The sequence below is a fragment of the Malus domestica genome, chromosome 09 (assembly GCF_042453785.1).
Source record: "Malus domestica chromosome 09, GDT2T_hap1".
Lineage (NCBI taxonomy): Eukaryota > Viridiplantae > Streptophyta > Magnoliopsida > Rosales > Rosaceae > Malus > Malus domestica.
The window spans coordinates 30649217-30671007 of record NC_091669.1 but is presented as its reverse complement, the minus strand read 5'-3'; the positions used below and the strand labels follow the sequence as shown (position 1 = coordinate 30671007).

Genomic DNA, 21791 nt, shown 5'->3' with positions numbered 1-21791 from the left:
TGCACCTAGACTTTCTATGCTTTGATTTGGAGTATTTACTTTTGTATTTTACTCCTAACACTTCCTATTTATTAGTGCACTTTATTAGCTTTCGATTTTTATTTATTCGTATATTCTTATCCTTATTACTTCCTCACTGTGCACATGGCTACGTTACCCTCACGTGATGGCCAGCATGCCTTGATCTCAATCGAGGTGTGTCAGATGAGATTCCATAAAAATAGCAATAAATTAATTAATATTATTGAGTGTATTTTTTTACATAGAAATGGATTTAAAAGAATTTATAAAATACTTAAATTAAGAATATACCTTGAATATAAAGTTTAATTAAAAGTAAAAGCACTTTAATCATAAGTTGAAAAGTAACAGATGTTTAATTTAGAAAAGTCTAAAATGAGGTATCTAATTCTAATTAACTCAAAAAAAATCATGGAAAAAACAAAGTTTAGGTTCGGTTTCGATTTTGGCAAAAAACTGAACCGTTTCAAATTGAACCCAACCCTAATTGGGCCTTATTATTTATGTTCATTTTCACTATTCATTTATTTCAGAGGGAAGTATGAAGAATTACTAATTATAAATTTTTGAACCAATGAACTTATTTAAAAAAAAAAATAGAAACAATGCAATAAAATTTTGAGTTTTAGGAAGTAAAGTGATGACTATTAAATTTCAGGGAGTAAAATGAAATCAAAATCGAGTTTCAAGAAGTAAAAAGTGACAATTTTTTAATTTTAAGAGGTAAAGTGAGATCGAAATCAAATTTCAAGGAACGTAGTTAAAAATAAGTTAAAATAAAAATTTTATAATCAAAACCACCAAACAGCACCGTTTTGATCGCCACCTAAACCCAAAACCCTAATTAAGCGCGCCTCACGTTTCAATTGAGTTCACTGTGTGTGTACCAACATAGCCAAAGTAGAGATGAAGAAAACTGGGAGAAAGTTCGACGGAGAAGGGAGGTCCCTCTCCGACCAAAAGCAGAAGGTTCTCCGTTGTCGTCTGGAGACCTTCAAGCACCTCCGCTCCTCCTCTCTCGACGAAATCGTCGACAAACTTCGCACTAATTACAAAGACTACCACCGCATCAAGCTCCAGTCTTTCATCAAGTTGGTCCAGAAAACCCTAGACTCGCCTTCCTTCAAGCAATCCAAAACCCTAATCCATGTCAGCGACCTAGAAGACGACGAAGACGCTGACGAAGACGAAGATGAAGAAGTGTACCATAGCAATTCCAAGAGACGGCGGAGGGCCACTAAGATGGAGGAGAGATTGCAGCGGATAGAGACTGCGCACGTCAGAAGGATTCGCCAAAGCAATGGTGACCGTCAATCTACATCGTCTGATGATGATTATGAGGAGGAGGCGTTGTCGACATTGGACGACGCCATATATAGCGAGAATGTGGAACCGGAGTTTGATGTGATGAAATCGAGCCTCCGAGCATCGTATATGGGATCCAACAGTGCCTTGAAGCCCAAGGCGCCCGAGGACCAGAAGGAGAAGAATGTAGAAATTGAGCTTCCTGGTCGCGAGAAAGTTGGGTTGATGAGCGGAAACGGAGGGCAAGGGGGGCGAGAAACATTTCAGGAACCTGAAGCCAAGGGATCGGTTTCCAGAGGTGTTGAGGTGAAGGGGAGTGAGGGGCCGAGGTTTAGTGACTTGGGTGGGTTGGAGAAGGTGATAGAGGAGCTGAAGATGGAGGTGATTGTGCCGCTTCGCCATCCGGAGCTCTCACGGTGGCTCGGAGTTAGGCCAATGTCTGGGATTCTGTTGTATGGCCCGCCCGGGTGTGGCAAGACCAAATTAGCTCATGCCATTGCCAATGAAACCGGCATTCCCTTCTATAAGATTTCTGCCACCGAAGTAGTCTCTGGTGTTTCAGGTATTAGCATTACTCACTTCATAATTTCAATGACTGAATCATTCAAGCTGAAAAATGTTGTGCTGTTAAGGTTCTTATGTTTGTGAAATCTGTGTTGTAAAATTGTAATTTGTAATAAGTTGCCATTGGTATCATAAATTGTAGGTGCATCTGAAGAAAATATACGAGATCTTTTTTCTAAAGCTTACAGAACTGCCCCTTCAATTGTATTTATTGATGAAATTGATGCAATTGCTTCGAAAAGAGAGAGTTTGCAGCGTGAGATGGAGAGGCGAATTGTCACACAACTAATGACTTGTATGGATGAATCTCATAGGCTTGTACAACCGGCTGATGAAGATTCCAACTCGCAAATTTCAGATAACAAGTCTGGCTATGTTCTTGTAATTGGAGCAACCAATAGGCCTGATGCTGTTGACCATGCTTTAAGGAGACCTGGCCGATTTGACCGTGAGATTGTTTTAGGCGTTCCAGATGAAAATGCTAGGGTTAAGATTCTTTCTGTACTTACGCGCAATCTAAAACTTGAAGGTTCTTTTGATCTTCTTAAAATAGCCAGGTCTACACCAGGGTTTGTTGGGGCTGATTTGAAAGCCCTGGCTGACAGGGCCGGTAATATTGCCATGAAAAGGATTATACACAAGAGGAAGACTGATATGTATATAGATACTATGGACGAGGAATGCAATGAAGAGTGGTGGATGCAACCATGGTTGCCTGAAGAAATGGAAAAGCTCAGTATTACTATGGCTGATTTTGAGGTTTTCCAAAATTAACTACCTTTACCCTTTCTCCCCATGTTTTGACTTAGATAGTTACCTATTGAGGTAAAAACCAGTTATTCTTATTTGTGCATTAAATTTCTCGTGGTAATGGTGTTATCATGTTCATTTCTGCAGGAAGCAGTTGAAGTGGTTCAGCCCTCGTCCAAAAGAGAAGGGTTCTCTGCCATTCCTAGTGTAAAATGGGAAGATGTTGGTGGGTTAGATCTTTTAAGGGAGGAATTTGATCGCTATATTGTTAGGCGTGTTAAATATCCTGAGAACTATGAGGTAATTCTTATTTTCATTTTCTGTTGTTTTATCTTTTTTTCCTAATCTCTGTGTATGTGTTTCCAACTCCGCCGTGTAAGTTTATCTTACATTGCCGGTCCCAAGCCCGGATAAAAGAGGAAGGGGAGGGCATCAGGTAGTCGACAGCCGGCACTCCATGATTACGTCGAATCCTTATGAAAATGAATCCAGAACGAAATCGCGCTAAAGCTAGGGCGTCACCCGTAAGTGGCGCGCTGTGTGGCCCGAGCACAGTGATAAGTGAGTAAGGGTCGCTGTATCTCCATCGGCACCCGGATGCAGTGTTAAATGAGCAAGGGGGCTATAGAAACTTCTTTTCGAACGACTCCACTCAAAGTTGTTTGGGAGCATATGCTCCTACCAACTTTACACGGGACACACAAAAGTACTTTGATCCTATTAGACGGGGAAGGGTGAAGAAGCTAGGACAGAAGGGTAGAGTTCAAGAGAGCAAAATGCGTTTAGGAACGTGGAATATAGGAACCTTGACGGGAAAATCTATGGAAGTAGTAGAAGTTATGGTGAGGAGAAGGATAAATATTATGTGCCTACAAGAAACTAAGTGGGTTGGTCGTAAGGCAAAGGATCTAGAAAACTCAGGGTTTAAACTATGGTATTCGGGCACAAATAGAATGAGAAACGGTGTTGGCATCATCGTGGACAAGACCTTGACACAAGATGTTGTAGATGTTAAGAGGGTAGGAGATAGAATCATGGCAATCAAGATTGTAATAGGACAAGAACTTATCAATGTGATTAGTGCGTACGCACCCCAAGTAGGGTTGGATACGAGTTCGAAGGAGAAATTTTGGGAAGACCTTGGAGACTTGGTGCAAGGAATTGCTCAGACGGAGAAGTTATTTATAGGAGGAAATTTAAATGGACACGTGGGCAGGGAGACAGGCAACTATGGAGGTTTTCATGGTGGCCATGGTTTTGGGGAGAGAAACGAGGATGGGGAAGCTATCTTGGATTTTGCAATGGCATATGATCTCTTCTTAGCCAACACCTTCTTTAAGAAGAGAGAAGAACATGTGATCACCTACAAGAGTGGGTCGTCAAAAACACAAATAGATTTTCTTCTAATGAGGAAAGGGGATCGTATAACTTGTAAGGATTGCAAAGTTATACCAGGAGAGAGCGTGGCTAATCAACATCGCTTGTTGGTGATGGATGTACATATCAAAAGAGTGAGAAAAAAGAACAAGACTTGGAAGTGCCCAAGGACTAGATGGTGGAATCTAAAAGAAGAAAAACAAGCTATTTTCAAAGAGAAAGTAATCACCCAGTGTGTGGGATAGAGAGGGGGAAGCTAACCAAATGTGGGATTCCATGGCTAGTTGTATCCGAAAAGTAGCAAAAGATGTATTAGGAGAGTCCAAGGGCTTTGCCCCACACCAAAAGGAATCTTGGTGGTGGAATGAGGAGGTACAAACAAAGGTGAAGGCTAAGAAGGAATGTTGTAAAGCCTTATACAAGGATAGGACCGATGAAAATGGTGAAAGGTATAGAAAAGCGAAGCAAGAGGCAAAGAAAGCTGTGAGAGAAGCTAAATTAGCGGCTTATGACGATATGTATAAGCGACTAGATACCAAAGAAGGAGAGTTGGATATCTATAAACTAGCTAGAGCAAGGGAAAAGAAGACAAGGGACCTAAACCAAGTGAGGTGCATCAAGGATGAGGATGGAAAGGTTCTTGCTACAGAGAACGCGGTTAAAGACAGATAGGAAAGGTTATTTTCATAATTTTTTCAATGAAGGACATGAAAGGAGTGCTTCTTTAGGGGAGTTGAGTAACTCAGAAGAGTGTAGAAACTACTCTTTTTATCGTAGAATTCGGAAGGAAGAAGTGGTTGTAGCTTTGAAGAAGATGAAGCATAGAAAAGCAGTAGGCCCAGACGATATACCAATCGAAATGTGGAAAGTTTTGGGAGAAACAGGTATAACATGGCTCACTGACCTTTTCAATAGGATTTTGAAAACGAAGAAGATGCCAAATGAGTGGCGAACGAGCACTTTGGTGCCTATCTACAAGAATAAGGGCGATGTACAAAATTGCATGAACTATAAGGGTATTAAGCTAATGAGTCATACAATGAAGCTCTGGGAGAGAGTCATTGAGCATAGATTGAGGCAAGAGACACGGGTTTCGGACAACCAATTCGGGTTCATGCCAGGGCGCTCAACCATGGAGGCAATCTATCTCTTACAAAGATTGATGGAAAGATATAGAGATGGGAAAAAGGATTTACACATGGTCTTTATAGATTTAGAAAAAGCGTATGATAGGGTCCCAAGAGACATTCTTTGGAGGATTTTAGAGAAGAAAGGAGTACGAGTAGCATATATCCAAGCTATACAGGATATGTATGAAGGAGCAAAGACTGCCGTAAGAACTCATGATGGACAAACCGAAAGCTTTCCCATAACTGTAGGATTACATCAAGGCTCATCCTTAAGTCCTTACCTTTTTGCGTTGGTAATGGATGAGTTAACAGGACATATTCAAGATGATATTCCTTGGTGTATGCTTTTCGCAGACAATATAGTGTTGATAGATGAAACTCAGGAAGGGGTAAATGCAAAGCTTAACCTTTGGAGAGAAGTGTTGGAATCTAAAGGTCTTCGTCTAAGCCGATCAAAGATAGAATATATGGAGTGCAAGTTCAGTGCAAATGGAGGCCAAAACGAGTTAGGGGTGAGGATCGGAGATCAAGACATACCAAAGAGCGACCGTTTTCGTTACCTAGGATCTATCTTGCAAAAGAACGAAAAATTAGATGGCTCAACCATAGAATACAAGCTGGATGGATGAAGTAGAAGAGTGCATCCGGCGTGTTGTGTGACCGCCGTATGCCACTGAAGCTCAAGGGAAAATTTTATAGGACGGCAATAAGGCCGGCGATGCTGTATGGCACAGAATGTTGGGCGGTGAAGCATCAACACGTACACAAAATGGGTGTAGCGGAGATGAGGATGCTTCGTTGGATGTGTGGGCACACGAGAAAGGATAAGATTAGGAATGAGGATATCCGGGGTAAAGTAGGAGTAGCCGAAGTTGAAGGAAAGATGAGAGAAAATCGGTTACGGTGGTTTGGACATGTGCAAAGAAGGCCTACTGACGCTCCGATTAGAAGATGCGATTATGGGACAGAGGTTCAGGGCCGAAGGGGTAGAGGAAGACCTAGGAAAACTTTGGAAGAGACCCTAAGAAAAGACTTAGAGTACTTGGATCTAACGGAGGACATGACACAGGACAGAACACAATGGCGTTCTAAGATTCATATAGCCGATCCCACTCAGTGACTTGGATTTTCCAAGTCTCCAACCGAGAAGTTTTCCTCACTCGGGAAATTAAGGGAACACTACCTCAACCTACATGCTCCACTCACAAAGCTTCAACATACAAGCTTCAACAAAAGAAAATTCAAAGAACTTAGCGAAGAAGGCTTTGGTGTATTTAACACAATATGTTGAAATGAAGGAAAGCTTATTTATTGATATCCCCGATAAGTTACAAATATGTACATATACTTGAGTCAAAATAAACAAACAAGAGGGAGCCTTCACAAAGGTTGCTTAGGAGAAGTCTCAGAAGTCGGCAGAGCCCCAGAAAGAGAAGGCACCGGAGGGGGATCATTCGGAGCCTCAGTACTGGACAGAACCCTAGAAGGAGGAGGCATCAGAGGTTGATCATTTGGAGCTTCATTACGCGGTACAGCCCCAGAAGACGAAGGCAATAAATGCCTTTGGAACAAACCCACAAATCTCTGATGATCAAGTAAAACCTGACCATCAGATTCCTTCATCTAGTCAAGCTTCCTCTTCATGTTTGTAGCATAGTCATGTGCGAGCCGGTGCAACTGTTTATTCTCATGCTTGAGCCCTCTAATCTCCTGTTTGAGACTCATCACTTCAGCCGCCAATGATTCAACTTGGCGGGTTCGAGCAAATAGGCGTTGGGCCATATTAGACACAGAACCTGCACACTGAACACTGAGAGCCAGAGAATCCTTAACAGCCAACTCATCAGACCGTTTGGAAAGTAGTCTGTTATCCTTGGGAGTGAGAAGGTTCCTGGCCACTACCGCAGCGGTCATATCATTCTTCATCACGGAATCCCCAACGGTAAGAGGACCAGTAGGGGAGACGAAGGATGGGCGCCATATGTTGTCTGGAGAAGGCGGGGCTGCCTCTTCAACAAGGTTCAAGTCAAAACGACGGTCGGAGGGGTCAGACATTTTCAAAGGTGTTGAAGAGAGGAGAGGTCGGACAAATCAAGATCTTAGAAGTGCAAGAATGGAGCTTCTACTGGTGGATATTCAAGTGTGCTTTGGAACTTAATGTCAGCCCCTATAAAAATCTGCACTCGACGAAGCTTCAGAAATCGAAGAGGCGCCTGCTCAGAAATCGAAGAGGCATTTGCTTTCTCAAAAGCTGAGCTGCTCAGAGACCACGAGGGTCGATCTCAGAAATCGAAGAGGCGTTTGCTTTCTCAAAAGCTGGGCTGCTCAAAGACCACGAAGGCCGATCTCAGAAATCGAAGAGGCTTGCTTTCTCAAAAGCTGGGCTGCTCAGAGACCACGAGGACCGATCTCAGAAATCGAAGAGGCACCTACTTTTCCAGCCTTGTCAGCACCTGTCACACGCACACTCAGCTTTGCGGAAATTATGGGTATTCTGTCGAAGATTTCTGGCGAAGTAGAAAGCACATGAATCGTACTGTTCAATCACCCATTTCCCACACGCAACAGTAGCTCATGGGTACCACAGATAACTTTGCCAAAGTTCTCTGACAAAGTTGAGACACGTGAAGCTTGCAGCTCCCACTACATCGCTCTGACCAAGAATGGTAAAAGAATAGCAAAGAAACAACACTAACAAAGTTTAGACACATAAATTTTGAAGGTCTAGTTACCATATTATTACCCACAAGGGTAAAGGAACAGTACCACTGCTGGATAATTGGAAAGTCCCAGTGTGTCAACCTCTGTGCTTTGTGGCAAGGTAGACTAGCAAACATGCCCAACCTTTACTCACATTCGAGAAAACACTCCCAACAAGATTGCTTGCTCCAAAATCGAAGAGGCACCGCCCTCCGAATCTCGAGAGCCAGACTCCCAACATGATTACTTTCTCAAAAATCGAAGAGAGGGTAAAGGAACAGTACCACTGCTGGATAATTGGAAAGTCCCAGTGTGTCAACCTCTGTGCGTCGTGGCAAGGTAGACTAGCAAACATGCTCAACCTTTACTCACATTCGAGAAAACACTCCCAACATGATTACTTTCTCAAAAATCGAAGAGACACCGCTCTCCGAATCTCGAGAGCCAGACCCCCAGCAGAATTGCTTTCTCAAAATCGAAGAGGCATCGTTATCCGAATCTCGAGAGCCAGATCCCCAACAGGATTGCTTGTTCGAAAACCGAAGAGGCACCATTTTCCCAACTTCAAGAGCTGGATCTCCTTGGATAAAGCTTGTCTGTCATCTTCACACGCAACATCAGCTTTCCAGATACCACAGACCACTTTTTCAAAGTGCTCTGACAGAGTTAAAACATGTGAAGCTGGCAGCTCCCACTACTGTGCTATGACCAAGCAGGGTAAAGGAATAGCATTATTACTTGATGTTAGGGAGACTCCTATATATGTCGACCTCCATCCCCAACGGACAGGCAGACCTGCAAAAATGCTCAACCTTTCCTCTTATCTGAGAGGGCACTCCCAACGAAGCCTTTCGAAATATTCAGCTTTCTTTCCCCCCGATAATACCTCTGTAAACAAGCTATACTAGAGCAAGAATATCTCATATCATCAGGGTTAAAAGCAAGAGTATCCCATATCATGCTTTTTCCCTGTCTTTTCCTTTGGCCTTGTTCTTACCTGCAAGACAAGGAGAGAGAGAGCAATCAGTCAGCACTTGGAATCAAGCTTCCAGCCAGGAACTGACTGCCTGGAACCCCTTACCTGATTACTTACCTGGCATTGCTCTCGAGTACTCATCTTCAACATCTTATGCTTCCAGGGAAGATACCGCATCTGCCTGAGGAACAGATAGGGCAAGTGAGAAAGATACAAGGAAGCATGTGGAGACAAGCGTAACAGCACACGTGCCGATACATCCACTACTCTGTCAAAAGCAAAAGTATCCCATATCAGCAAGGTCGAACGTACTCTAGATTTGATGGACTTGTTTTGACCCTCAAATTCTTCAGTCGGCCTTATACTCTGGAGGAAACTAGAAAACCCTCCAGCCCAGTTCAAGAATAAGCCTGTGGAAAGTTACTTCTTCAAAAGCAAAAGTATCCCATATCATCTCTTCTCATTTTTCTTCTCTTTATCCTTCATACTGCTTGCAAGATAGGGAGAATGTGAACAATCAGCAGGAGCTCTGATTGCTTACCTTGTCTGTCACCTCTTTCAGCAGATCCCCTAGCTCGGCGACTTGGGGGACTCCTACTACGTGGTTTGTATCGCGCTTGACCAAGCCTGAAACTACAAGTAAGCTTCAAGTGAAATTGATACATTACCTTGTGCATCTCCACCAGTTACAGATACCACCCCTAGATGGAGGAAGAGTACTTCCAGAGAAGATGCCACATCTACCTATGAGACAGATAAGGCAAGTCAAGACGATACCACACTCCGGTACTTTTCGTGGTTACGAGATCATTCTCCCACAATATTTCCTAATGTCATTTGTACTAAATCATTCACTTGTACTCACTAAAGGAGAGCTTGAACCTATGTACTTGTGTAAACCCTTCACAATTAATGAGAACTCCTCTATTCCGTGGATGTAGCCAATCTGGGTGAACCACGTACATCTTGTGTTTGCTTTCCTATCTCTATCAATTTATATACTTATCCACACTAATGACCGGAGCAATCTAGCGAAGATCACAAAAAGTGACCGTTTTCGCTACTTAGGATCTATCTTGCAAGAGAACGGAGAATTAGATGGAGATCTCAACCATAGAATACAAGCTGGATGGATGAAGTGTAAGAGTGCATCCGGCGTGTTGTGTGACCGTCGTAGGCCACTGAAGCTCAAGGGAAAATTTTATAGGACGGCAATAAGGCCAGCGATGTTGTATGGCACATAATGTTGGGCGGTGAAGCATCGACACGTACACAAAATGGGTGTAGCGGAGATGAGGATGCTTCGTGGGATGTATGGGCACACGAGAAAGGATAAGATTGGGAATGAGGATATCCGAGGTAAAGTAGGAGTAGCCAAAATTGAAGGAAATATGAGAGAAAATCGGTTCCGGTGGTTTGGACATGTGCAAAGAAGGCCTACTAACGCTCCGGTTCGAAAATGTGACTACGGGACAGAGGTTCAGGGCGGAAGGGGTAAAGGAAGACCTAGGAAAACTTTGGAAGAGACCCTAAGAAAAGACTTGAGTACTTGGATCTAACGGAGGACATGACACAAAACCGAGCGCAATGGCGTTCTAGGATTCATATAGCCGACCCCACTTAGTGGGAAAAGGCTTTGTTGTTGTTGTTGTTGTTTGTCTGTGTATGTGTTTCCAGATTAAGATGTTTGTTTCTTTTATTCAAAACTTTGTCTCGGAATGGCAAGTACATTGTGTGTTTGTAGAAGAAAGTTATATTTTTTGTTTAAAAAATTGTGCCTTGGAATGGCTTGATATGATCTAAAAGATCTAGGACATAATTACTGATGATCAACATGAATCTTCTTTACCCATTTCTTCTACTTTTAAATTTTACTAATGATGCTCAACTCTCCACACTTCATAGCTCATTGATTATGGTGCATACTTCGATAGAAAATTATTTTTCATCTGCATTGGTACTTTTAACCCAATTTTCATTCAGAACATATTTTCTGCGGCATTTATGGCTAGTGAAATACAATATTGACAGGATGGTGTCACATTCCTTAGTAAGCCAATACCGTTCACTAATTGCAAGTAAAAAGAGCCTAACATGTCACCTTAAACATATCTCAATTGGTGAAATGGCTTGCTTGGGTGAGGTTTTGGAGAACTTACTAATCTATGGAAAAGAATAGAATGCCAAACATTTTCATTAGCTGTTTTTAACTTTATCGAAAAAGTTGCTCGCTTCGCTAAAACATGACTATCACCAGAAAGAACTATCAGAGAAATTTGATGTAATTCTTACTGAAACACATTGTGAAATATGAGAAACTTAAATAAAAACATTACCCTTGGTTGAGACTTATTGATGTATTGCGCGACATGCTATATGTGAATATTTAGTATTATATGGCATATATTGTTGGGTCACTGCTTCATACTGTATTTCTGCATGTACCTTCGTCTATTTATTTGTTTTATTTAAGTCCGCAGTCAAGTGGCTAATTATGATTTTGAAATGATTTGTGCTTTCAGGAATTTGGAGTAGATTTAGAAACAGGATTTCTGCTCTATGGGCCTCCTGGATGTGGTAAAACACTGATAGCAAAGGCTGTCGCTAATGAAGCAGGAGCAAATTTCATTCACATTAAGGTCGGCCATTGACTTTTCCGGATGAATGTTATTGAAATATTGAGTTATTAATGTAGGTTGCAATAACAGTGGACATTCAATGTATGTTTTTGCATAATTTGAGAGGATCCATTTGGTTGACATGGCTTTTTTAACTGGTTAGGGCCCTGAACTTTTGAATAAATATGTTGGAGAAAGTGAGTTGGCAGTTCGGACATTGTTTAGTCGCGCGAGGACATGCTCACCGTGTATACTTTTCTTTGATGAGGTTTGTGATTCTCTCATTGACAAATGTTATTAATACTATCGGCTCCATAGGCTTGTATCATTTCATCTGAACATTTAATTATATAAAGGAATAGATTACTGGATTATCATGATGAAGTTGGATTCAATTTTATGTAGAGAGGATTGCGTTGGAGTGTCATTAACAACTGTTGGTCCTACATAGTGCTAGAATGAGCCTCATTTCACATCACCATAGCATTTGAGAAAGCTAAACCTTTGGAATTTCCTTTCTGACCTCCGAATGCACTGGTTGAGAAGTTAACTGAATGAAATTTTCTTGAGCTCATTACCCTTCTGAACATTTGGCGTTCTTCTTGTGTCATTCACCTACATGTTTGTAGCTTCTTGTAAAAACTTATAGGGGGACCTGCTTGGAGAGAACAGTGTGTAATAGCAGGAGTTGTTTTAATTTCACTGATTTAACTGAACTTTCTACATACTTTTGTGAGCATCGACATTATTGCCAGGTGTTGACACTGATGTGATGTCCACCTTGTCTACTTACAAAAATCAGACACGAGGACAATGCATGTGTGCGTGATTTTTAATTATAAGTTTATTATAGGATTATAGGATACAGATCTATCTAATGATGTTTAATATCTCATTTGTTTTAGAACTCTTTCTGAACACTTTACATTGAATTTCTTTGAGGTATCCAAATGATTGTTTGAAACTAGGTGCATTACACTTCATGTCCTCACGTATCTTGACATGGAATGATGTCCTACATTTCATAGCCTATTAAAGCTTTTTCCTTCACTTATTGACAGGTGGATGCTTTAACAACAAAGCGGGGGAAAGAAGGGGGATGGGTTACTGAGCGGCTACTGAACCAGGTAAATTAATTGCAAAGGTAGTCTTGAACTGACTGCCTAGAAAATTATTCGTTTTTCATTCATTTATGAATAGAATGAACTGACTGCCTACAATTGCAGCTACTTATAGAGTTAGATGGCGCAGAGCAGCGACGAGGTGTATTTGTAATTGGTGCCACTAATAGGTAAAGCTCATTTATTTATTCTTCAGGTTTAGTTGATATGAAGGAATATAATTCTGCATCTCTTACATGTGATACCTTGTGTCAGACCCGATGTAATGGACCGTGCTGTTCTGCGGCCTGGTAGATTTGGTAAACTTATTTATGTCGCCCCTCCCACAAAAGATGAGCGTGGTTTGATCTTGAAAGCTCTTGCAAGGAAGAAGCCTATTGATGCCAGTGTAGATTTGAGTGAGATTGGACAAAGGGAAACATGTGAAAATTTTAGTGGAGCAGATCTTGCTGCACTGGTTCGTCTATGCTTAAATATCTATTCTATTATGTCTTTTGTTTGTGATGTTTAAGTTTAATATTTCATTTGGAGTTGAGTTTTCCTTACCTCTGTTTGATTGGCGGGGAGGAAAAAAAGGGGAGGAGATGTGATTGGGATTCTCTCTAACATATCAATTGGTGCAGATGAATGAAGCTGCTATGGCTGCTCTTGAAGAGAAATTGACATTGCCTGAGAGGAGTTCAGATGCATCTCCATGGACGATAAAAGAATCTCACTTTGAGCAAGCACTGGCTAAGATGGCACCATCTGTAACTGACCAGGTACGGATAAGTACTGCCGATGCTTGATTTTCACATGCCTAATACCTTCAACGAAACAATTCCTTCTCTTTTCTTATTCTTTTTTTCTTCTTTTTCGTAACACGATTATTGAAGTTCCATTTTCCATTGCTTTGTAAACAGCAAATGCAATACTACCAGAGATTTGGTGAGAGCCTCAAAGCACCAAGAAACAAAACATAAGCCACAAGTGTCGCATTGAAGAGTATGTTGTAAATGTTCTTAGAGCAACAGTGAGAGAGAGAATGTGAGAAGAAAGCAAATTTTGATATCAAATATAACCAAAAATGATTTCATATCAAATATATGTTGATAACTTCATGTATAAAGAGCACATGCTCATTATGTTGGTTCGTACATAAACCGCAATCTAGCTGTTTTTTCTTTCTTGAAGGAAGACGATGAGGAAAAACAAAATCGAAATCACAGAGAATTACTAAGCCCAAAACCAAGATGACAGCACCGAGAACAAATAATATCAATGCCATCAAGCGAAAGCAAACCCAGCAAGAAACCCAATGGCCGTGCGCAACCCGAATTCACATTTTGACGGTGGTTAATGGTTGAAAAGTAGTGACAAGAAGCAATATTCGAGCATGAACTGAGACAAAGCTTTGAACTAAACTCAACCCAAGCTCAAAATAAAGAGACCAAAAATCAAGGGCCAAAGCAAATCAGGGAAGATGAAGAGAAGTTGTGGAGATAAAATAAAAAAGCAGGCAATTAGCAATAAAAATTAAAATTAAAATAAAAAATCCAAACAAAGTAGGTCAACCCTTGAGCCAAATATGAATTTTAACCCAACACTTGTTTTTAGGACAAATTTAGACCAAAATTCCCCTTTGGTTAGGGGGCTAACCCACCATATATGTGTTTTTTTAGTTATATATTCATAAATTTATTAAATCTAATGACTAAGATCTAATATGATGAAATCTAATGTTAAAAAAAATAAACTAAAGGTCCAAATTTAAATGTGTTTCATATTCTTTTATAGTGTTATACAATTTTCATAATGTTGGTTTAATGAATTTTTATTTATTGGAATCTAAATATTTCTAAGTTAAAATTTTCATAAAATTAAATTAACATATTTTTTTTTCAAAAGTTACTTTGAGGGAAAATTATCCTAAATTCATTCTTTAATAATTTAAAATTTTAACCCAGAACAGTTGAAGCAGGAAAATTATTTTTAAATTAAAAATTTTAAGTTTTAACTCAAAAATTAAAGATGATCTTAACCACAATAACCACAATTAAGTCTTGTGAAGAAAAAAAAAAAACAAACAAACAATAAAATTTTCACTCTTATCCGTTCTGTCCGAAATTCGAATATACCTCTCTCCTTTCCTCTCCTTTCCCCTCCTTTCGTATTTCTAACCAATCACAAATTATTATTCAAAAAAGATAACGTGAAGCAGAAAACAAGTTTAATCTGGAAATTGAAATCTCAACAGTCTTGCTTTCCTTCTCCTCCTTCTCTCCCATTCCATTTCCCCCACTCTCTCCCTCTCCAAACAGCTACGAAGTTCGAGCTTCGAGTGCAATGGAGATGGCTATGGAGGACTCCACCTCTTGTTCGCTTCTCTTCATCGCTCGTTACGCGCTTCAATCCGACCGACGAACTCCGCGCTTCCTCAAGGATCCTATACAGAGTACGCTACGAATATGTAATTTTAGGGTTTCCTCTGCTAATTTCTAGATTTTCCTTGTTTTAGGGTTGTACTTGCTGTTTTCGCTTCCTGTATTGCTGTATTTGCCCTCGAATTTAAAGAATTGGGAACGGAAACTCTAGGGTTTCGGTGAATTTCGGATAATTTTTGTTTTTTGGAAGTTCTGTCTATCTTTGTGAAGAACGGAGGTTCGTATATGAATTCTAGGGTTTCTAGAAAATTCTTGTCCGGTTTGAGCTTCTTAGGTTTTCACTAGAATTGTCAATTGACCGGGGCTTTTACCTACTGAGTAACCCTAGGGAAAGTTTCATTTTGAGTTGTTGGGAATATAAAGAAGTTCTTGTAATTTGAGTTTAATCGAGTTTCGTATGGTTGTTGAAAGCTCTCCATCTATGGATACCAGTGGATATATTCGAATTTAAGCTTGAATTTTGGGTGGTTTTGAGGGCGCTTTTGCATTCGAAGTTGAACTTAGTTTTCAGCCGACTTTGATGGCGGGAAGGTGGGACGTTGGGTTTCCAAGGACTAGTGCTAGTAGTCTTAGAGAGCAAGCCACAAGAACAATTCTTCGCAACGTGAGGTCACAAGGGCACACATATGTTGAGCTACGAGAAGAGGGGAAAAAGTTCATTTTCTTCTGCACTTTGTGCCTTGCGCCATGTTATAGTGATAAGGTGCTGTTTGATCACTTGAAGGGTAATCTTCACAATGACAGGTTAGCTGCTGCTAAGGTTACTCTCTTGCAATCAAACCCGTGGCCTTTTAACGATGGTATGGTTTTCTTTCATAATTCAGATGAGACTGATAAGCAGTTGGTGGTTCCAGATGGCAATAAACGTAAGATTTTGGAGTCTCATGACAATGAAAACAATCTTGCTGTTGTCAAATATGGGGAAAATTTGATATCTAATGGCAATGGGAATTTTGGTGCTGATGGTCATGAATGTAATAAGCATTCTGATGGAGCGAATTCCTCTCTGGCGATCCCTCATATTCTGTTTAGGGATGAAATTACTGACATAGAAGTGAAGCAGGTAGGCTTTGGACAAATTGCTGCAAGGCTCCTCGAGAAGGATGAGCTGTCAAATTGTATTAGTAGAATATGGTGTGAATGGTTGGGGAAAAGGACAGATAGCAATGATTTACTCACGGTTCCTGAGCACAACTTTGCGGTCGTTACCTTCAGTTACAATATTGATTTAGGTAGGAAGGGATTACTTGATGATGTAAAGATGCTTCTTTCATCCAGTCCTACAGAAGAAACAGAGAATGGTGAATGCAGCAGCAGTAAGAGAAAGAAATTCTTCTCTGACCCTGAAGATATTAGTGAATCTCTAAGTAATCAGTTTGATTCATGTGGGGAAGATTCATCTGCTTCCAGCGGTGCAACATCAAGATTGCTTTTAGAACGGTATGATGATCAGCTTCTGCACACAAGATTTATTAACAAGTCTATAAGGAGAGAGTTAAGACGGCAACAGCGTTTAGCTTCGGGCAGAATGTGTGATATCTGTCAACAGAAGATGCTTCCTGGGAAAGATGTAGCCACTCTCATAAATTTGAAGACAGGAAGGCTTGCTTGCAGTAGTCGAAATGCGAATGGGGTGAGTCCCAAATAACTTGCATCCTTTTCTTTTTCTTCCTGTCCTCCACACCCCCACCCATCTTGACCCTCTTATCTTTTTAATATCGTAAATCTATGTATTTAATTTCAAGAGAGTTTGTTTCTCTTTATCTTTCTTTCTCTAAGAAAGTAGTTAGCATCATTTTTTATTTATGCGCATGCAGGCTTTTCATGTGTTTCATACTTCCTGCCTTATACACTGGATACTTCTGTGTGAAGTTGAGATGATCACGAATCAGTCCGCTAGTTCAAAAGTGAGGAGAAGATCGAGGAGAAAAACTGCAGCTAAGTGCAATGGAAAAGATGATCAGTTGATAGCATTGAGCTCACAAATGCATTCTGTATTCTGCCCAGAGTGTCAGGGCACTGGTATCCTCATAGATACCGATGACCTGGAGAAACCAAATCTCCCTTTGTCTCAGGTATTCAGATTGCACGACAATTACGTGGTTGAATTCTACTATATTATACTTTTCCTTTCTTTTTTGCTTCCTTCGAGTTTCTACATCAACTTAAAGTTTGAAATACATGAAAACTACTTCTCCGGTTTTGGGGAATGGGAATCAAGGATGAAAGATTGCATTATTAATTTTTGGCAAGCCAAACCTATTATTTTTTTCATACCTGTAATGTGACAGAGCATGCACGTGATATCCAGCTATCATAGATTAGAGAAACTATGTAGAGATAAATCTTTTCAGATAACTCACTTATGATTCTCAAAGAGACCTAGGCAGGGAAATGACCTTAGCAGTTTGCTTTCTCTAATCCGTAGATTTTGTCTGTATCACAGCTATTCAAGTATAAGATAAAGGTGAGTGATGCACGTAGAGCATGGATGAAGAGTCCCGAAATGTTGGAGAATTGCTCGACGGGATTTCATTTCCCTTCCCAATCTGAAGAAGGAATTGAGGTTTCTGTAGGTTACTGCACCTGATTTCCTTTTAAAATTGAGATTAACTACAGTCAATAGAAAATTCAAGTTTTAGTCTTTTGATTTATTTGTGCTAGGAAAAGGTGAAACCGTTGAAGTTGCTGCGTTTTTACAGAGCAGATTGAATAGAGTTGGTGTCGAGAATACTGGGAACCATGTAGCTGTATGTAGTTCACGGTAGCATGTGTGTTTGCTCTCGGCCTCATGTTTCTCATATGAGTAGGACTTGGGAGTGGACAGACAGGCGTAGGTGGTGGTGTGGTGGCGTGGTGACAGTTAGCTTTTGTGGATGGTTTGGATTAGTTTGCTTAATGAGATATGTTGTACATACCTGTTGCTAACACAGGTACATAAATGATATATATGTTGTATACAATTTGGGGGACACTATTGAATTTCAATATATGTTTTCGTATCTAGGTATGTATATTATTTTGTACTGTATTTAACAGATAGCATCGACGTTTCAAGTATCATACGGCATGTATTCATCATTCATCGTTTCAAGTAGTATATTAGTTTGTGCTATCTCTATTCAAATTTATTCCAGGCTGCAACTTATTAACTTGACTCTGCCTTTTGTGTGAAAACTTTTATGTATCACTTGTATTTGAGAGCTCCAACATAAAAGAAGAGGTAGCCATCGGTGGTATGATTTACACACCTATTTAAACAAAGAAAAAACAGAAGACAAGTTGATTGCAATTTGCCTAAAAATTGTATTACTCATGATAAAGAGAGGGGAATGATTTACACACACCAATTTATGTATCGTGATTATGTAGCCTAAATCCTTTGTACGTTAATTCTGTTATGGTTTATTCAATTTAAAGATTTGAAATAAAAGTCACTTAGTGCTATGGTCTAATGGTGTTCCTTTTTTGTAAGTGAGAGGTCTTCGGTTCGACTATCGCCAAAAGCGAATTTGAAACATATTATTGGTAGCATGTTGTGAGGCTAAGCCCCCTCCTAGGGCTAAATATAGTCCCATTTAGAATTATAGCCTAAAAAAATTGTTTTTATACGAACATTGTCAAGCCATACTCATTTTTCATCTCCAGTCAAATAGGCTAAATATAGTCCCTATTAATTTTATATTTATATTTTAAATTTATTAGTTGATTTAATAAAATTAATGTTAGATGCTTTCAAATCTAGCCGTTAAATTTGAATCAATTATTGTAACTGATGAGCTAGCCCCTAAGAAAAGGGCTAAAAGAGGAGGGTTACATTTGGCCAGCCTGATGCCCCTTTGGGCAAATAATAGCTTGGTGGGCTCTATAAAATTATAGTTCAACCATCTGTTGGAGATAAGTTTTTTTAACAAATCAGACCATTTATTGCCTTTTAGACCTTTAGCCATCTCCATTGTTCAAAACAAAAAAATCAAAAAAAAAAAAAGAGGGAGTTCACGAGGAAAAAATATGTAGAAATCACTTCGAAAATAACAAAAAACAATTCCATAACACTATTTGGATAAGGAATTTTAAAATGACGAGATTTTATTTTTTAGAATTTGTGAATTTCCTTATTTGGTTAATCTAAAAAAATGAAAATTGAATACAAAATTTGTTATTTTTAAACTCTCACTCATAGAATTTGGGAAATGACACGCCTATTTACATGTAATTTATACTTACGGGCTTCAACTGTCCCCCTTTTTAAAAAAGAAAAAGTAACTTAGGAATTGGAGGTCATAAATTCCATGTTCTTTTTCCCTACAGAAATTTTAAATCTCTATGTTTATGAATCTAAACAATGGAATTTGTGTGTGTCTATTTATAAATTTTGACTTTTGTCCAAAGGCATATTTGTCGATTTACCCCCTAAACTTGTATGGAGCTGCCAATTTCCCTCATAAACTTTAATTTTAGCTGATTACCCCTTGAACTTTTATAATTAGCCAATTTCCCCCTTGAACTATAATTTGAGCTGATTACCCCCTTGAACTCTTATAAATAGCCAATTTCCCCTGGTGTTAGATTTTAAAAAATTTCATCCAATTTTCCATTCATCTTGATTACGGAAACAACACATGACAACTATCACAGCCCGTCCCAGAGATAGGTATTATTTTATTCTCGAGGACGTGAAAGGACGGTTTTATCCTTAGACGTTGAAATTGTAGTGTATGTGTGGGACATATTTTGGGACTTGGATGTCATGTTCTTGGTTGGTTGATGACCACGTGGGACTCACACACACACAAACCTCATTCTCTCTCTTCTCTCCCGTGCTCTCTCTCGAATTTCCTGCAACTTCCGTACAAACTGTACAGACAACCTTCGAACTCTCCATTTCAGGCACGGATCGAAGTTTTAAAGGTAAGATTCTTGCTCATTGTAACCTCCTGAGTTCATTGGTACCTTTGTTTGGACGTGAATGCTTCGAAAAACCCTAGAACCCGTAACCCAGAAATTTAGCATTGTTCATATGGACGTAAATATGATTGTTTCAGGGAATTTCAAGCTCATAGGGAGCTTAAGGATGTTCTTACGAAGCTCGGAGCACTTCGTTTAAAGAAATTGGACGTCGGAATCGTGAGAACGAAGAGTTTCAAGTTTGGTCGGAATTATCGAGGCTTTTTCCGCGAATTTCCGACGAGTTGGAGGTCGGGGTAGGTATGGTTTTGTTCATCTTGTTGAGATCTTTAAAATGGTACCAATTATGTTGAAAATGGTGCAAAAATGAAGAAGTTAGGACGATTTATTTAGTTTTCCAGAAACCGGCGAAGTCACAGGTGACCGGCAACTCGTCGGAGAAAGAGAATATTCCGTCAGTTTTGACGGAATATGCTAACGGCGTTAGCCGACACCCTTAAGAATCTAACAGTATATGCTGGGATTTGATGGAATATTCCTGACGGCGTTAACTGACGCCGTCAGCGTGCCTGGCATGTGCCCGCGCGTGGGCGACACGTGTTGCCATGCCTTGGCCGACGCGTGGCGGTGCATGGGTGGTCCAAAAATTATTCTAAAAATTTGGGGATGATCCTGAGGTTGTGTAGGTCACTGTGGTATATTCATATACCCAATTTGAGCTATGTTTGTACCATACTTAGGGCCTCCATATTTAGACCTCGTATAAATACTCGTGGGACTTAAATGTAGTTATGTAATAAATGAATGGGCAAATATGTAATAAGTGAGGAGCCCTTAGTCTATAAAAGGGACTCCTTACCCTCACAATCCTGAGGCCTCACATCCCAAACAGAGGCTCTCATATTCAAAGCTCTCATCCTCACAGAGAAGCTCTCTCAAACTCTCTATTTCTCTGGGGGACTCCCCCTACGCTTGTAATCCATACATTCATACAGAGAAATACAATCAACATCAATGTGGACGTAGCCCAAACATTGGGGTGAACCACGACACATTTTGTGTTCTTTACTTTCTTGCAAATTCACGGTCGGATTTACGTTGTTCCAAGACCCTCCGGTTTTGTGCATCAACATTTGGCGCCGTCTGTGGGAATCGACACAAAAAACTATGTCGGTTCTCTCTCAATTTTTCATCTTACAACCGTGAAACCTTCACAACCTCACCACTGTCCACCGTGAATCTGCACAACTTGAGATTCTACTCGATCTGCAACCAGGGATTTCAGAGAGACCAAACGGCTGCAGATGCAAAGGAAACACCACCACCCTACCATTAGTAATCCAAGTGGAAGCAGCAGACAGCCATGGGTGCTGCATGTGTGGGGATTTTAGATTCTCTTATGAGCTCTTCCTTTGCAAGTTTTGCCAACTCAAATCTCAGCACAGGTACTGCAGCAATCTTTACCCAAATGTTGAGTCCTACAGAATCTGCAATTGGTGCCTCACCCAGAAGAAGGACACAAAGAAGAAGTCTCAGAACTCATTCCCCATATCTCCCAAATTACCCCAACCACTAAAACTTCCTGCTAAACTTACTCTGTTGTCACCGGAATCGGACAACTCTGTTTCTTACACCTCCATTTCCGCCACCATATTCCGGGCACCAAAACCTCCTTAGCAGCTACAATCAGTTTCTTTGCAGATGGAGTCATTTTCTAACTCGATGAAAATCTCGCCGTTGGATCTGATGGCGGCGATTATCAAGGGCAAGATGGACCCCGCCGACTTCTCCGGTGCCCAAGTCACCTTAATCATTCTCGAGAACCGTAATTTCGTCATGATCTTGACCACCTCCATTGCTGTCCTCATCGGATGCGTCGTCGTTTTGGTCTTGCGGCA

General features: G+C 40.3%; 2 protein-coding genes across 5 annotated transcripts; both read left to right on the top strand.

The window, feature by feature from the left end:
* Nucleotides 1-838: 838 nt before the first annotated feature.
* Nucleotides 839-13704, top strand: LOC103400596 (cell division control protein 48 homolog C-like). The gene is made up of 10 exons (XM_029108526.2): nucleotides 839-1888; nucleotides 2033-2649; nucleotides 2788-2940; nucleotides 11346-11462; nucleotides 11605-11709; nucleotides 12503-12568; nucleotides 12668-12732; nucleotides 12818-13019; nucleotides 13186-13323; nucleotides 13465-13704. The coding sequence occupies exons 1-10, from the start codon at nucleotides 928-930 to the stop codon at nucleotides 13522-13524; spliced, it is 2484 nt and encodes an 827-aa protein (XP_028964359.2). The 5' UTR covers nucleotides 839-927; the 3' UTR covers nucleotides 13525-13704.
* A 921-nt stretch (nucleotides 13705-14625) lies between these two features.
* LOC103400597 (uncharacterized) lies at nucleotides 14626-18066 on the top strand. 4 transcript variants are annotated; one of them, XM_017323265.3, is made up of 4 exons: nucleotides 14626-16618; nucleotides 16803-17060; nucleotides 17432-17557; nucleotides 17650-18066. In XM_017323265.3, exons 1-4 carry the CDS (start codon nucleotides 15506-15508, stop codon nucleotides 17695-17697), a joined length of 1545 nt encoding a protein of 514 aa, XP_017178754.3. In that variant the 5' UTR covers nucleotides 14626-15505; the 3' UTR covers nucleotides 17698-18066. The 4 variants fall into 4 exon arrangements, with proteins under 4 accessions (XP_017178754.3, XP_028964358.2, XP_070661603.1 ...); XM_029108525.2 differs by having other exon boundaries at nucleotides 14678-16618; nucleotides 17432-17551; XM_070805502.1 differs by having other exon boundaries at nucleotides 14712-16618; nucleotides 17432-17551; nucleotides 17628-18066.
* Nucleotides 18067-21791: the final 3725 nt, after the last annotated feature.

Excerpts from the sequence above, each read along its gene's own strand:
- LOC103400596 (XM_029108526.2), top strand. The coding sequence starts at position 928 with ATGAAGAAAACTGGGAGAAAGTTCGACGGAGAAGGGAGGTCCCTCTCC. Across the intron at positions 2,650-2,787 it reads TTACTATGGCTGATTTTGAG|GAAGCAGTTGAAGTGGTTCA; the intron begins GTTTTCCAAAAT and ends TCATTTCTGCAG. Across the intron at positions 13,324-13,464 it reads CACCATCTGTAACTGACCAG|CAAATGCAATACTACCAGAG; the intron begins GTACGGATAAGT and ends CTTTGTAAACAG.
- LOC103400597 (XM_029108524.2), top strand. The coding sequence starts at position 15,506 with ATGGCGGGAAGGTGGGACGTTGGGTTTCCAAGGACTAGTGCTAGTAGT. Across the intron at positions 16,619-16,802 it reads GTAGTCGAAATGCGAATGGG|GCTTTTCATGTGTTTCATAC; the intron begins GTGAGTCCCAAA and ends ATGCGCATGCAG. Across the intron at positions 17,061-17,431 it reads CAAATCTCCCTTTGTCTCAG|CTATTCAAGTATAAGATAAA; the intron begins GTATTCAGATTG and ends TCTGTATCACAG.